Source organism: Scomber scombrus, chromosome 7 (genome assembly GCF_963691925.1).
Source record: "Scomber scombrus chromosome 7, fScoSco1.1, whole genome shotgun sequence".
NCBI classification, from domain to species: domain Eukaryota; kingdom Metazoa; phylum Chordata; class Actinopteri; order Scombriformes; family Scombridae; genus Scomber; species Scomber scombrus.
In genome coordinates, this window is record NC_084976.1 from 26,491,885 (window position 1) to 26,508,019 (window position 16,135).

General features: G+C 38.3%; 1 protein-coding gene across 1 annotated transcript in view; it reads left to right on the forward strand.

Annotated features, from left to right (window-relative positions):
- myom3 (myomesin 3) overlaps positions 1-16,135 on the forward strand; it is a 55,470-nt gene that overhangs the window by 38,055 nt on the left and 1,280 nt on the right. The window contains exons 18-35 of the mRNA XM_062421704.1: positions 1,808-1,934; positions 3,616-3,797; positions 4,293-4,407; positions 4,948-5,104; positions 6,011-6,117; positions 6,541-6,585; positions 6,954-7,090; positions 9,121-9,265; positions 10,831-10,890; positions 11,641-11,708; positions 11,960-12,070; positions 13,038-13,125; positions 13,381-13,419; positions 13,691-13,796; positions 15,282-15,445; positions 15,682-15,718; positions 15,925-15,947; positions 16,043-16,098. Of these exons, the coding sequence (XP_062277688.1) occupies positions 1,808-1,934; positions 3,616-3,797; positions 4,293-4,407; positions 4,948-5,104; positions 6,011-6,117; positions 6,541-6,585; positions 6,954-7,090; positions 9,121-9,265; positions 10,831-10,890; positions 11,641-11,708; positions 11,960-12,070; positions 13,038-13,125; positions 13,381-13,419; positions 13,691-13,796; positions 15,282-15,445; positions 15,682-15,718; positions 15,925-15,947; positions 16,043-16,098 (1,767 nt within the window). The remainder of the gene's footprint in view (positions 1-1,807; positions 1,935-3,615; positions 3,798-4,292; positions 4,408-4,947; positions 5,105-6,010; positions 6,118-6,540; positions 6,586-6,953; positions 7,091-9,120; positions 9,266-10,830; positions 10,891-11,640; positions 11,709-11,959; positions 12,071-13,037; positions 13,126-13,380; positions 13,420-13,690; positions 13,797-15,281; positions 15,446-15,681; positions 15,719-15,924; positions 15,948-16,042; positions 16,099-16,135) is intronic.

Genomic DNA, 16,135 nt, shown 5'->3' on the forward strand with positions numbered 1-16,135 from the left:
CGGACGTCTCCTTAATGACGCTGTGGATGTACAAAGCTGGCTTCTCCGTGCGCTGAGGGCTGCAGTGACACAGCTTTTTGAAAGTGGGGCTGAACTTCTGGGACGTGGCGTCTTAGATGACTGGGTTGATGGCACTGTTCAAGTGCAGAGGTGGCAGGAGCAGGAACCAGGTGTCCATGCAGGCCTTGTCCAAGAAGGGATTGACCACTACTAAGGTCCAGTAGGGTATTTAAAGTGAAGAGGATCACCACCACACCCAGAATAATGGTCATCTGATAAAATACTGTCATAGAAATTGTGCGCAGGCAGTTTTAGTGGCCACACCACAAAGTCTCTGACAGGTGTGCATGAGATCATCACAACCTCAAAAATTGAAGTTATTTTTTATTCAGTTGAAGTTTCTCGCTGCCCTCTGTGCAGGAAACTGTGACGACCAGGGTTTATGTGAGGTTATTGATGAGACCAGTGGGTGTGGGAATCTTTTTTTTCTTTCTTAAAAAAAAAAAAAAAACGAAATTACATCCTGTCTGTGAACACAGCTGCTTCTCCATGTGAACATTTGACTTTAGTCAGCTTCAATATGTTTAATGAGATTAACACAGTGCTTCCACCCTCATGCTCAAATATTGATGTTGTGACTGGAATCTTTCATAGAGCCGAATTACCAGAATACAAAGTCCTGTAGAGGAAAGTATGTGTACTTCTACTGCACTACATTTCAGCAAGGTCATCTGCCTCAAGAGGATTTTTCATGCAGAACTTTTACTTGTAATTGAGTATTTTTACATTGCTGTATTACTACTTTTATTTGAGTAAAGTATCTGAATACTAGCACTGCAGTTAGGTATTTTGGTTGGAGGGTTTGTGAAATGATTAATGAGTTTTAATCTTTTACAATACATCATATGTTGAATAAAACTGCAAAGTAACCAGTAACTGTACCAGAACATAGACACACTAGTTCAGTACTTAGGTAAATGTACTTTCCACCAATGCTTTATAAACAGTAAATGGGGTATCAGGATGGATTTATTATGAGTAAGGTTGTACTGATGACGACATGGGTTCAGTCTTCCAGTTGATTCCCCCCCGGAGGATATCAAATATGTGATGAATAATCAAATGCAGCCTTTTCGCCATCTAGTGGATGTAAACTGTACATCCTTCAACCTATTTTGGCGGACACCTTTTCATTTCTTGTGTGATAAGATTTCAATCTGGAAAGAAAGTTGTCGTTCATCTTAAATGTGGTTAGAGAAGGATCTATAGAAAATGAAAGGGATGGTACATTGGTGGTGGTGGTGGTGGTGGTTGGTTTTTAGATAGCGATTGCTATTACTGTGAAATAAGCTCCCTGTGGATGTGTCAATTAGTTGTCGGGAGAGAGCCTGGAGCAGCGGCAGAAATTCACAACTGTTCACGGAGGCGATAAGGGCCTTAAAGTCTAAGTGGCAATGAATAGGAAGATCAATGAGCAGGTCAATAAGGCTGAATCCCCTCTCTTCCTAAAGCCAAAGTGTCTTGGGGGCTCAGCAAAAATGCTGTGGCAGCAGCAACAGCAGCAGCAGGAACAGAACAACAGTAATACCTTTTAAAATGCTTGCTTGAGTCAGGAGAGGTGTAACTGTACAACTAGGGAGCTTTAGTCCCTGTATAATGTGATAAGTGATCCATGTTTTCCTTTAAAAAACAGCCAGAATTCATCTCTGCCTGCTTGTCTTCAACTTCAAATGGGGACACCACCATTATTTTTTTGCCATTTTACCATTTTTAACCAGATGTATTTATGGCTGGTCTATTTCTACAGGTTTCCAACCTGACTAGTGGGCATTCCTACAGATTCAGAGTGTTTGCTGCCAATGTGATTGGCATCGGGGAGCCCTCTGAGCCCAGTGAAGCTTTCCTGTGTGAGAAGTGGACAATGCCAGAACCAGGTGAGGTGAATGTGACTGGACAATTATTTTATGATTTAAATATTCAAAACTTCTGACAAGATGTATAAAATTACTCTATTTGGAGCAATAATGTGTGTCTAATATGGGTTTTACTGTGTTAAAAAATTCTACTCTTTCTCTCTCACTAAAACTCCAGACTATGTGAACATGCAAATATTGTGGATTTTAAACATTTATCTGCTGGACACAAGACATCTCTGACTTCAATGAAAAGTATATTCTAAGTGTTTGTGCACTGGAGGCTTCAAGTTTCCACACTTTCTCACTTTTGCAAACAGGACAGGAATTGGCTTCCACAAATCACAAATCCTGCTCTCATAGCTTCACTGTTTAAAATCCATTTTTTTACGAGCACCAAGAAACTTTCCTCTTTCAGCAGATGAATGTGAAAACAGCCTTCCAGTGTCAAACTCTGCACATGCATCATTCTGCACAGTGGAGCACAAACATCCAACTATAGGAACAAGAACATAAACACACATTTCAGTCATATAGAGGCTTTAAAAAAAGTCTCTATTCAAACAAGCAATCAAGAATGAAACCACTGTCATTACCCTCCTGAACTGTATTGTCAACTAAAGTCTGAGTACACATAGCAAAAAAGGTTCATTGACCCGAAACCTGGATAGGGAGGTCATATGGAAGCAAAGAGCATCAGGTCCTCATCAACTGGAGGACCTGTTACCGTTCAGTATAGTTTAATAGAAAGGACACCATTAAAAGTGCATGCGGTCACCTCGAAACAAAGTAGACAGGTCGATATAGAGTACCAGAAAAAAAACTGTGTATTTGCATATTGTTCCATTAAAGTGCAAAATGCAGGAAGAGGTCAGCAGTCAAGCGCTTTCTACAGAGGCAATAATCGCTTAGAGTTAGAGTTAGACGAAATCATTGATATGTATGACTTGTCATAATATATAATATTGCCACGGCTGCTGGCTAATGTCCTTGAGCGAGACACTGAGTCCACTATCAGCCAAAGTGGCAGGGTGTGAAACAAATTTTCCCTTCAGGAATCAGAAAAATGTCACAAACAATACATTATTATTACAAACACACATACTCGACATGTGCACAACCACACACACACACACACACACACACAGAAAGTTGTTCCAGTGTGTGGTAGCTCAGCAGACAGCCCAGCAGTTCTGGCCATGCTCATATCAGCTTCTTGTGACATTAATATTGAAAATGGAGAGAGGGTTTTTCACACATGCCACTTTTAAAGCGAAGCTCATTAATCTTGGCAAATGGGCTTTCCTCTGTGCCGTTAATAATTTAAAAGTGACCGAAAATCATTAAGCAAATTAACTACCACATGCCGGCATGAAGTCAGTCGGGGTACATTAGGGAAAGTCACTGTTCTCCTTTTGATTTTTACTGTTATTTATGGCTTCTTCTTTTAAGTTGGAAGAAGTCTTGTGTGGCTGGTTTTTATATATTCACTGGGGAGAAAATATCCAGACTAATATTTTTTGCTTGTTTTTCATTTTTTCTGGGCTTTTATTTCACTGTGAAATTTTATCAGAGCCAGAGAAAGAGTTTTTTAGCTGCAGCGTTTAGACACACACATACACACTGCCCAAAAACATTAACCCTGACAGAAACAGTATATGTCCAAAGCTTGTTTCTCTGACCCTTGCTTCTTCTCTTTCAGGTTGTCCTTATGACCTGGAGTTCAGGGAGGTGAGAGACAACTCTGTGGTGCTGTTATGGGCGGCTCCGTTGTATGAAGGACAGGGTCCTGTCACTGGCTATTTGCTAGAAATCAGCAAAGGCGACCAATCAGATGAATGGACTGCTGTGAATGAGAAGCCAATCACCGACATGTATTACAAGGTGAGTAAATGGTAAATGGAATGGACTGTACTTATATAGCGCTTTTCTAGTTGTTATGACCACTTTTACATTACATATCATTCAGCCATTCATACAATGATGGCTGGGGCGACCACCCCTTGCTCATCAGGAGGAAAGTAACCATTCATACACATTCATACACTGTTGGCACAGCAACGGGAGCAATTGGAGGTTATGTATCCTCCAGTCCACAGCCGCACCATGAGTGAACATGTAAAAATGTTTTCAAGCTTCCTTCACTTTATTTGAAACCTATAGACCAATAAAGAGAGATAACAGATAAAGCACACAATAGTTAACAGGGCAGGTATGAGTGTATTTAATAACTCTAATTACTCTAAAAACTCACCCAGAAGAAGCTTTAAGTATGTTGTTTCCTTTGTGTTTCCGAGGCTCCAAATGTTGAAATAATCGTGATAAAAATGATGTGGATGGTAAATGGTAAATATTTGATGCCTTTCTTATGACACACAGGTTTCAGGTCTTCAGGCAGGTCAAACCTACCGTCTGCGTGTGTCGGCTGTCAATGAGGCTGGAGTGGGAAGTGCCTCCCTGCCTTCTGAGCCGGTCACAGCTCAGACAAGTCCAGGTCAGCAATCATGGCTCTAGATATATAACTATTGTACCAACACTTGATAGAGATTGATACTCTGGAGTATTCATTTACAGAGTCAAGCGTTCAATTGGGAGCCTTTTTTAAGCATCCTAGATACACGAATAAAACATGACAAGTTTCTTTTAATACCCCTTTTTCATGTCTAAGAAGTGTGATTCAGTGCAGCAGTGAATAATACGATACTACATATACATTTACATCATGCAGACCAAGCAGTTTGAAAATTAACTAACCAACCAGTGCAATATTTTAAAAAATATGTTTAAAATATGAGTGAATGTTTGACTTTACAGCATGTGCAAGGTGCAACTGCAACTAATTTCAAAATAAAAATGTGAAAATACTCAACATAAAATGGTAAATTCAATAATAGGATGAGTGAATACAATAAAATATACAGATTGGATCCCTCTGGGTGGATTTCTTACATCATGTTATGAATTCCCTGAGTTACAGGAGTATATTTAACAGCACACTTAACTGTAAACTATGAACTGATTTTATCATCCTCAGGCACCAAGAACGTTGAAATTGGTGTGGACAATGATGGCTTCATATATTTGGCCTATGAGTCTAATGAGATGAATGATGACAGCAAATTCCTCTGGAGGAAAAACTACGCAGAGGCCATTGAAGCTGGAAGAGCCAAGGAAAAGACCACAAAGAATAGGTAGGATTGTTCATGTGCTGCCCGGACTGTACGTCTTTCCTCCTGTAAACATCTGAATTACAAGGAATATGTGACAAGCGTGTACGAACAAGAGGTGATATTGCCCATTGACCATTCATTCACTGGAGGACACAGAGCTCAGTCAATCTAAGGAAAACATTTAACTCCTCACATGGGTCTCTGCCCTTTTCACACTTTAAAGGGGGCATATCATGCACATTTCTATGTCTGTATTTATATTCTGGGGCTTTACTGGTATATCTTTGCATGATTTACTGTTCTAATAGCCCCTCAGTTCAGCCTCTGTCTGAAAGCTGTGTAGCTTAAATTTGCTATATAGCTACATAGTTTACAGTAGTAGCAGCATTTTACTTATTTTTCTTATTCTTTACTCAAAATGGAAACTTCTATGTTCTCACAAAAAAACACAAAAAACTTCTACGTTCTCAAAAAACCCCACAAAAAGCATGATATATCACCCTTTAAATCATCAGTAAGCAACGATGCAAGAAAAGCTTGTTAATCCCACATAGTTCCACTCACTGTGGACAGATTTCAGAGTAAACAGGACTATGGACAAAACGTTATATGACAAATAACTTGTTACATTCTTTAAAAAATAGGATTTAGATATAAAGACAATGGTCCCACTATGCCTGTTCTGAATCAACTGAAATTGCATTGTAAAGCCACATTTTTCACTCTTTCACCGTTCCACTCTTTCATAGCATATAAAAAATTATATAATTTAAAGCTGAGCTGACTGGGGGCCATTAGGACAGGAAGCACTGTGAAGTATGATCGCTGACAGCACAAAACAGCACCTATACAGCACCAGATGAGGCTGAAATGGCTCTCTAGATGCATCTGTCTGGATTTTTGTTTTTTTTTCAATTTGTCCATCAGGTCAGTCCTCACATTCACCGACCCCACTGAGGAAGATCTGGGTCTCTACACAGTGGAGATGAGCGACAACCCGAACCTATCATCCAGCTATGATTTCACTGCCGAAGGTAAACTGAATGGTGGTGTGTGTTAAATATCCAAATAAAATGTGATTATAATTATTATAATAATGCCATGTCGAAGTAATATTTCAGCCTTGGCACAATGAAAAAAGCTTGTGTTATTGGTTGCCTCGTGTTATTGAAGAAGCTGACGACAGCAGGAAAACACAGGGCCTTTAATTTTAAGAGTTATCAAGCTTTTCTCTCAAGCAAATAATTATGCCCCTCACAACTACCTCCACAAAGTCACTCATCCAACTCAGCATATGTTCTCAATCAGCTTTCCTGCTTACCAGCTTTTTTTAATAGAGCCATGAGAGCCTTTGATCTGCTCATTGCCACATTGACAATATGTAGGTGTTACAAAATGTGATCCCTGATCAAAGTTTAATTAACCTTCAGCTGCTGTTTTGCTTTTTTTTTTTGCAGACCTTGAACGACTCAAAGAACTCAGCTGGCACATCAGAAATCCACGTATGTACTGCAAAGACAATAAACTGTTTTGTGAAGAAAGGAGCTGAAATTTAAGAGAAACAATAAGAACAATACTTTGAAAAAAAGTATTTTTCAGCTGGTATCAGAGTCATTTTCGTTAGGAGGGTTGATAAACATACAGGAGTCCTATTTGTATTAATATTAGTGCATAAATGGAATTGAAAATAGGATATATTCTGACACACTATACTAGAACAGCAGGATTTATATATGGTAGAAAGACAAATCAGTCTATAGTCTATCACTGTTCATTTAAATATTCATTAAGTATCCAACATTAATTAACTGGTCATCTACTCTAATTCAGTGTCGTCTGTAATGCTCTGTGTTTAAATTCCCTTTGGCAGTGATCGCACTGAAGTCAGCCTGGCAGGTGGATGTTTCTGAGACAGGCAACGTGCGACTTTGGCTTCAGACAGAGAGTCTGAGTAATGCTGCTGAGCTCCGTCTCATCTTCAATGACCGAGAAATTTCCAGCACTCCCGTAAGAACCACTGCGCAGATTATCCTGTGGTACTGAAGCTGAGAAAGTTGAGCATGTCACTAACCTGGTCAGAGTTAGAGGATTTAATACCTACCTTCAGGCTGTATTTTGGATAAAAGGATCAACCAGCAGGCATGTTTTCACATTTAGAATCAAATTAAGATACTCATTATTACTGCAGTCCTATGAGCATCTGGCAGAGTCATTTAACTTTGCCATGCTGCCAGGTGAGGCTATGATGAGTGTTTATACAGCTAGTACAAGGAGGGATTGGGAGGTTTCATCCTGATTGGCTAAACTATAACGTATAAATAAGTTCAACAGTGTGCAGGAGTGACCAAATTAAACTGTATATTCTGTTCAAGGGGCGAAGTTTGAGTGAAATAGTTGCCCATTAATTTTCTGATGATCAACTAATCGATTCATTGAAGCAAATGGCAATTCAGTCTGATTATCAGTCTATAGCTATCCTCTTTTAAACATATAATCAAAGATTTTATAGTGTGTAAGGAGCCTAACATTATATTTCATCCTTAAAAAGCACGTAATATACAGATGTTATAAATATCTGCAAGGTTTATATAAAATGAGGGTGTTGGTGCAAGCACCTGGGTTTATGACAAGTCACTACGAATTGAAAACAGCAATTAGTGTCCTAATAAACATCCTGGAAGGCAGGAAATTAAAGCTGCCAGGAGAGATGAGGAGCAGGTGTGCAACGCATCAGAAGGTCTGGGAACTTAGCTAATTTTACAAAGTCTGGGAGACAGGAGGATCAATTGAGCTGAAGGTGGAGGAGGAGCCCACATCTGGTAAATGTGCCAGTTTTGGTTAGATGCTAAACAATAGCAAAGGTGGAACAGGCTGACAATTTAGACAACTTTCTTCAAACAAACATTATCAACAGTGAATCAGCTGCCTTGCTGTTGGATCTTTAGTACCGGATGAAATCGCTCTTTGAAATTGAAAAGCGTGTGTTTGCTTGTGTTTGTGCAGCATGATATACATATTAATAATAAATATATATTGCTTTTTCTATGGCATCATTTCAAGCAGAAGTCAGGCTGTATACTTGTACATAATATGTGGTTCATATATCTAAAAAATGAACTCCAAATTCATTTACTTTGATAACACAGCTCCGTGAAAGCCATGGCTATTTAAGAAAAACAAAACAAAAAGCAATTTCATAAACATATTCCTACCCCATTATTGACAGAATAATATAATGCTATAGCAAGAACGAACATGGAGAATAGAGACGCAGTTATTTCACCTGCCATTTCAAAGTGCAATTTCAACTCCGATGACCCAAAATAAAGAAACAGCATGAACATCGAGGAAAATAAACTGAATGTGAATAAACCTCCTTAGCACTTATATTTGTTATGGCACCAAGCTAAAAATAATCACCGCTGCTGTCAAGGTTATTGAACCATGCACCGATGTGTCCACAGAGAGAAAAAACAAATACAATGCAGTGTGTGTTTGCTCGAGTTTGTCCGAGACATTTTAGACCGCTTCATATTCAGCCGCTTCCATTCATCGCTTGTATTTCATTTTCATTTATTCCATTATTTCCCAATATCAGGGTTCCATCTGAACAGTACTGATTATACGTTATTTCTAAATGATCACAGCTAAGGCTTGCAAATTCAAAAGCCATTTAGCTGATTAGGGCCCTTAGGGTTGCCATACATCACAAATCACATCCACCACTGAAGCCCATCAACATGCAAGGCATAGACTTATCTTGATGAACATAAAACCCATGAATATGAGCTGAAAGGCTGTTTCCTTCTGCATCTGTGTTGATTTGTGTCTGTGTGCATGTGTTGCAAAAAGGAATATCTAATCTATGCCGTGCATTTGTGTGTGTGTGCACGTCACTTTTCATGCACCGATTCACTCCATATTCTCTCTGTATACCACCTATAGCGTAGAAGCAAATGACGCTTCTACCTGTCATCTGTCTGCACATGAGCTGATGTTTGCTGCCTACGTGGCAACGCTTGTTTGCTTTTCTACAGCATCGTAAGATCAACTTTGACAAGGCTAAAGGTCTGCTGGAGATACTGTTTGATCAGCTCGCTCCAGAAGATGAGGGATCGTACACGGCTCAGTTGAGGGACGGCCGTGCCAAGAACCAGTTTACTTTGGTCTTCGTGGATCAAAGTAAGTCATTCACTCGCCCGCCACCAAGTTGTCATATATTATAATGAAAGACAAGCCCAAATGTAGAGGTTTCATAGAAAATACAACAAATACATGTCAATGTTGAGGTGGAACATATACACTCACTGAGCACTTTATTAGGGGCACCTGTGCAATCTAATGCAATCCAATACAACACAACAGCTCTGCTAGTGTTCTTAATATTTTACCCCTCTCATGTATGTTAAACCACTTTTCAATAAAACACACCCAAGTACACCACTACTGCCCACTATGACCTCAATAATAAACATAGAGTAGGATTATCATCTTTCTGACATGTCATGTCAAAAAAAAGTGAAAAACTTTGTGAAAAGTTGAATTAATGTCAGAGCTGTGTAATGGGATTGCATCAGATTGCAAGAAGTGTCCCAAATAAGGTGCTCAGTGGGTTTATAAAGCTCATTATATTTTGTTTCTTTTATTTATTTATTTATAATGTATGTAATCTGGGAAAATGCACTTACATTAGTGTTTCTTTGCAATATTGAGTACATGGGTGAAACTCAGTTTTAAAAAGTTCAAAGTCAAGTTTGCTTTTTATTGTCTCCCAAGAGAGAAGATTGTCGTGGGTTGAAGGAATAGTTGCACAAGAAATCAGATAAAAAAGAAACAAAACTTCACCTGCAAAACACAACCGCCCACAAAAACCCACACTGTGTAACCACAATTGCAACACCGACCAAAGACAAGCTCACTTAATTACAATCATATAAACACACATTTCTCTTGCAAGCATATACTGGTAAGAACATCCTGCAAAAAAAAAAAAAAAAATCAACAACACAAATGTATATAAATGACTGAAAATTGGATTTAGAAAACTATTATTTGTGATAGAAACACTGTTGAACATAAAAGAAACTCTTAGAAGGAGCTTTTTTCCTCCACATTCTTTCCTCTTCACTCTTTTAGATATATATAAATATATTTGCAGCTGTGCTTGTTTTAAGAGGAACATGTTACTGTAAACTGTTGTAGTTGGTGTCCTCCAACCTAAATATAATCCCATTTGTGTGTGAAGGGACACTCAAATGTGATATAAAATCAGTTTTGAGCTGATCTGCTGCTTGGCAAAAAATGATAAAAACTAAAAATGATGAGCCTTGGGCATAACACAGGCACAGATCATCCAAGAGTATAAATCAATTTTATATCAGAAAGTGTGGAATTACAAGTGTTCAAAAATGGGTGATGGTGTTATTTGATTTGCTTGTGCAGCATGAAGTCACATTAAAATTGTGTTTTTCTACAAATAACAGTTTTTAAAAGTTAAATTAGAGCAATTCTAACTCAAGAATGCTCTTAGTCTACTTTTGGAGGTCTGTTTTTATGCAGCACATAAAGAAACTCTGCCTGACTTATGAAATTATCTATTTTTTATTCTATTTTTGTTTTCAGATCCACCCAAATAACCTGTGTGATTTCAATGCTGTGAAGTGAAAACGGTTCTGTCTTTCTCTCAGTCTGATTTATATAATATCTGATATAGTTTAATCATTTTACATAATTTGTGTCTTGTCTAGAGTTCCGTCAGACGTTGGCGCTGGCCGACGCAAACCGACGTGACTTTAAGAGAAAGTCTGGTGAGAATTCCTCAAACATCAAAAATACATAATAAACTGAATCATAGCATCTGCTGCTGGGATCATCGCGGCTGAACTGTTCGAATCAAAGTCTCATTGTAGTGGAAATTCAGTGACTGTTTAACCTATTGCTGAAACACCACCTGTGTTGCATCAGTGCATTATAATGTGGGTGAGTGACACCACATTCCTCAAAAAGATATAAACATAAACCCCTTTCATCTTATTCCAAAGTGAAGAGATTACAACTAAAAGCTGCAGTAGCTTTTTGGTAATCTTCGTGTGTAATGACACAGCTGCTTTTTTCTTGTCCGAACTTCTCGAAACTACAGAGTCACACAAAGAAAGAAAGAAAGAAACCTTGTTGTGCAACTTAACTCATGCTTTCATCACCTGAGTTCTCAGATGAGATAAAGGGAGGCTGTGTAGCATTTTTGTGTGTTGAGGCCAATATCCCAGTGCAAATAGACAATCTCACATCAGGTCCATGTGAGACTCACAGTCCACATGACTCATTTTGTTTATCGCAGTCATCATATTACAATAGAAAAGAGATTCAAGTATAACTTTGAATAATCTCACCACTCTTATTTTAGGCAGCTGTTACTATTCTGGTTCATCACACAATCATCACGTACCATAAATTGACATAATATCATGCGTTAGTGTTTCATTGGTTATTCAGGATTTATGATTGTCTGATGGTCATTTTTTTAAGCAGATTGATAATCATATGCTCTGTTTTCCAAGGACCTTATTTCCAGGAATTCCTGTCGTGGAGTATAAACCAGGATTGCGAGCTGATTATAAAGTGCCAGGTACTTTAATATTTATAGGATAAAACTGCTAACAGCAATAACAGAACTAACTTAAAATCATATTAGGAGCCTAGAAATGTTTCTCCCTTCATTACTTATGAAATAAATTTGCTAATGGAAATAACAGACTTAAGGTAACACATCATTCAGTGCAATTTTTATTAGGATTATTATATAATTTTCAACTAATGAATTTTAGAAGTATTCCGGTACACTTTTGTTTCAGAAATGGTACATATCTCCTTACACAGGTGACGAATATGAACAAGGACACATCTCTGAAGTGGTTTAAGGACGGCAAGGAGGTGACCGATGTTGTGTATGAGCAGTCAACAGGGGCCTGCACACTCACCATCCAACAGGTACCCACAATGATTCCACCTTGTTCTATTTCCAGGATACTAGACGTGGGAGAGGGTTCGAGAGCTCAAGAAAATATGAATCAGCATTTAGAAAAGGAAGCAGGTGTAAAGAGGTTACAGGTTTGATATTACAGGATTGAAGGACAGCTTCACAATCTTAAAACAACACTCAGGTGATGAAGAGTGAAATATGAGCATTGAAAGTGGTTTTCTTCGCTGTAATCGTCCCTCCTGTTCACACTGGCTACTAAACGATCCCCTTCAAATGTGCTAATTCAGTGTAAGCGATGGGGGCCAAAACACACAGTGTGTCCACACAGTTATTTAGTGGAAAAATGCATTTCAAAGTTTATCGGAAGCCTGTATGAGGCTTCAGCAGTCTGAGTTAGTCATATCAAGTGGACATCTGCCACATTTACAGTCTTTTTAGCATCAAATTCACACTTAATGTTTCCCAGTGGAACTGCAGTGGTAGTATAGTAACAAAAAGAGGGATTTTAGCACCAAAAAGACTGTAATGTTGAAATATATCTACTTGATTTGACTAATTTCGGTGGTTGATGCCTCATATAAGTTTCAGATAAACTTTTAAATACAATTTTGCACAAAAGGAGAATTTGGGATTTTGGCCCCCATAATTTTCATTGTAAATGTTAAATAAAGGGATCTTCTCATGGTCAGTATGAACAGGAGGAATGATTATGACAAGAAAAAACTATTTCAATGTTCATTTGAGCACCTGACTGCTGTTTAAGACAAACCTGAAAAGAATGTGAACTTGTCCTTTAAGTTTAGACTTGTGCATTATTTTGAAATGCTCCCACGTTCACCTCGGAGTATATTTTAGAGTCAACCTTGCAAATAAAAGATGAATTAAAGTATGTCGGTGGTCTCCGGGGATATCAAAATTTCATTTGAAATGTTATGAATATGTTTACTTTTAATACACTGGATGTTTCTCCCTAAGGTTACAAAGAAAGAAGCAGGCTCCTACAGAGCTGTGGTGTCAGATGGGAGAGGAGAGGACGTCAGCACCTTAGAGTTGGTGGATGAAGGTGAGACGTGACCTTGACATCATGTGAACAAATATATCGACAAAAAATAATCCCTGTTTGTTCCTGTGTTAATGTCCTATCCATAATGGAAGAGGCGATTAATGTCTTTTATTTGTTTCCCTCTTATCTCATTGTGTGTCCTGAGCATTCAGTTTGCCTAACACCTCCCTCTAATCTTTTTTTTTTTGTATTTATTGAGTCCCAAAAGCAATATAAAACACTGTCTGAAGGCTTAATTGTTCTTTTTATTTACAGAGTATGACAAGCTTCTCCAGCAGCTGAGTAAACAGTGTGGTGAGTTATTCACACAGTTGGAAGAGCAACCTTCGTGAAATGTGCCAATGACTTGGTTTTTTTTACACCAGGTGTGCTGTGTTGGGAAGAAAGATAGTACAACTGAAAGCCATGTTAATTAATTGCGGTGTGCATTGTTTTAGAATATTAATGTGTTTAGCTCCCCAGATAAGAAACGCCATGTTATAAATTGCCAAGGAAACCTAAATGTATGCAGGCTGTGGCATTAAATTATCGAGGAGCTCTGCCCTCTTTCCCTCCCTCTCTGCAGCATTGTCAGCTGGCTCACTGAGGATTCAGAGCACTGCTGAAGGTTTCAAGCTCTACTGCTCACTCAAATACTATATAAGCTACCTGAAGACCATCTGGCACTTCAAGTGAGTCCACATGCAGAGCACCTTTCTGACCTAAAATCCTATGCACAGCTGCTGCAGAGGAGGAAGTATAACCTAACCTAAACTGTGTAAGGGGGGGGGGGACACTGCATGAAAAATCTCTGTCTGCAAAAGCATCCACACATCAAGTAAAAGGTATCTTTAAGTTTATTGTACTGACTGTTATCTGTGCAATGGGGTCCGATCATAATGTTTCCTGCAAGCCACAGAAAGGAAACACTGTAAATGTGACATTCGAACAGGAATATGCATACAATACCATAGAGATATATGATTTATGATTTCCAGATGGTGCTGTAGGTAACCAACACAGCACCTGGAGTCAGTGCAGGTTTATCATGGGAAAAATAAATGAATAACCACACATACAAGGTCTGTCTTCTGCACACACACACAAAAGCTAAAATGAAATGTGAGATGAAGCTGGGGAAAAAAGGGAAGGACGTGCATAATAATTTAATCTGTGATTCTGGTCTGGGTCTCCTCATACTGACTGAATTTCAGCTTCTAAAGTGCTTATTTAGGTTCAGCCACTAACAGCTTCCAACATTCAGTATTTAATATGGCACTAGGACTTGATCTCAATGTCTCCATCCACATACCAACAAATGTTATGTAATGTGGTTCAAGATGTGAAGCCAAACATTGCTTAAACCCACAAAACCTAATTTTAACTTCTAGAGGAGACGCCAGCGTTTCCACAGCTACCAAATATGTAAAACTGAATTCTTTTGGAAAAATTAGTCTTTTGAGGTTTGTGTTTCTAATAGTTTTAACACAAGCTGAGAATATATGTGGCTTTAGAAGTGTGGAATAAGCAGATTTTTTCAGCCTTAAAGCTACCCAAGGTAAAGAAAAAAAGGTGGGCACCTGTGTAAACATGTTAAGGAGGTTAATGTGTTGAGGGGTTAAACTAACATATGCTGACGTCCATTCTTTTGGTGGCGATAAAAAAATGTTTATGTGAAAGCTGCTCCACTGGTTGAATTTGTTTCAGGACAGATCAGTTTTCCACAGCTGGTCAGGCATTAAAAACAACTGTGACATTAACTTAAATCACGTTGTAATTGTTTAAATGAACTATTGTTTGTTCATGCCACCGCTGATCATGTGTAAGGGTGTAACTGGTTTCTAAAATAAGGCTACTATCACCACCTGGTGGACACTTGAAGAACTGCCATTAATAAAAAAGGAAAAAAGGAAAAACAACTGAAATTCCAGTATGTAACTAAAACGATTGATTTTTCTATCTTTACTGAGTTTAAGTATAAGTTTCTTAATTACTCTCTCCACAATAAAAAAAAAAGAGATTGCTGTTGGGAAAAGTATATTTTGTACAAACTATTTGAAAAAAATAGTTTGCATTTAACATCCTTATCAGTAATAGGAGTGGGCAGTTTAACTTTGCCTCAAGGTCTGGATCAAAGACAATTAACAAACACTACCTCTGTGTTATTTCTCCTGCAGGGAGAAGAGGATTGACCAGGAAGACAGGACAAAGACTGGCAACAGTATGCAAAAAGTCTGGATAGAAATCTTTAACCCCACAGAGAATGACAAAGGTCTATACACCCTGGAGATGTTTGATGGCAAAGAGACACACAAACGTGTTCTGGACTTGACTGGACAAGGTGGGAAGAAATGGCATTTTGTTTTAAAAGTCTGATTTATATGAAACTGATGAGATTATCTTTATCATGACTTGGTCTTAACTTGCACTTCTTCTGTTATGGACTTAATTTGTAGTCAATTAGTAATCCAATAAACTGAATCAAACAAAAATCAAATTAAAAGTAAAGAAAAACTAATGACTGAATAAATGAAACCAACAACAATAATAATAATTATTATTATTATTTATTCACAGCCTTTGCTGATGCTTTGCTGGAGTACCAGAGGTTGAAGTAAGTGCTGTCCCACTATGTGACGCGTCTCGCATGGCTTGCTGTGACAGTAACATAAAACACTGCAGAGTCAGAGGTAAAAAAAAGTATTTTCAAAGAGACCAACGCACAGCTTGTTTTAGTCGAAAATCATCTCCAGTTGGATTATGCTTGCCTCTCTCTGTGCGATGTTATATTGATTTGACCTGTTGTTTTCATCCCCCAAGGCAAGCGGCCATTGCTGAGAAAAGTGAGTCACAGGTTATATGTTAATCTTTGAATATTTCTGTCAAGACAAAAGATTAAAAAATGTCAGCGAGGAGTAATTTGCTTGTGTTGTTTCAGACCGGGCCAAAGTGACAAAGGGTCTCCCTGATGTGGTAGCCATCATGGAGGGAAAGGTACGTCATTAAATTACAGACACTACAGGGCTATTGA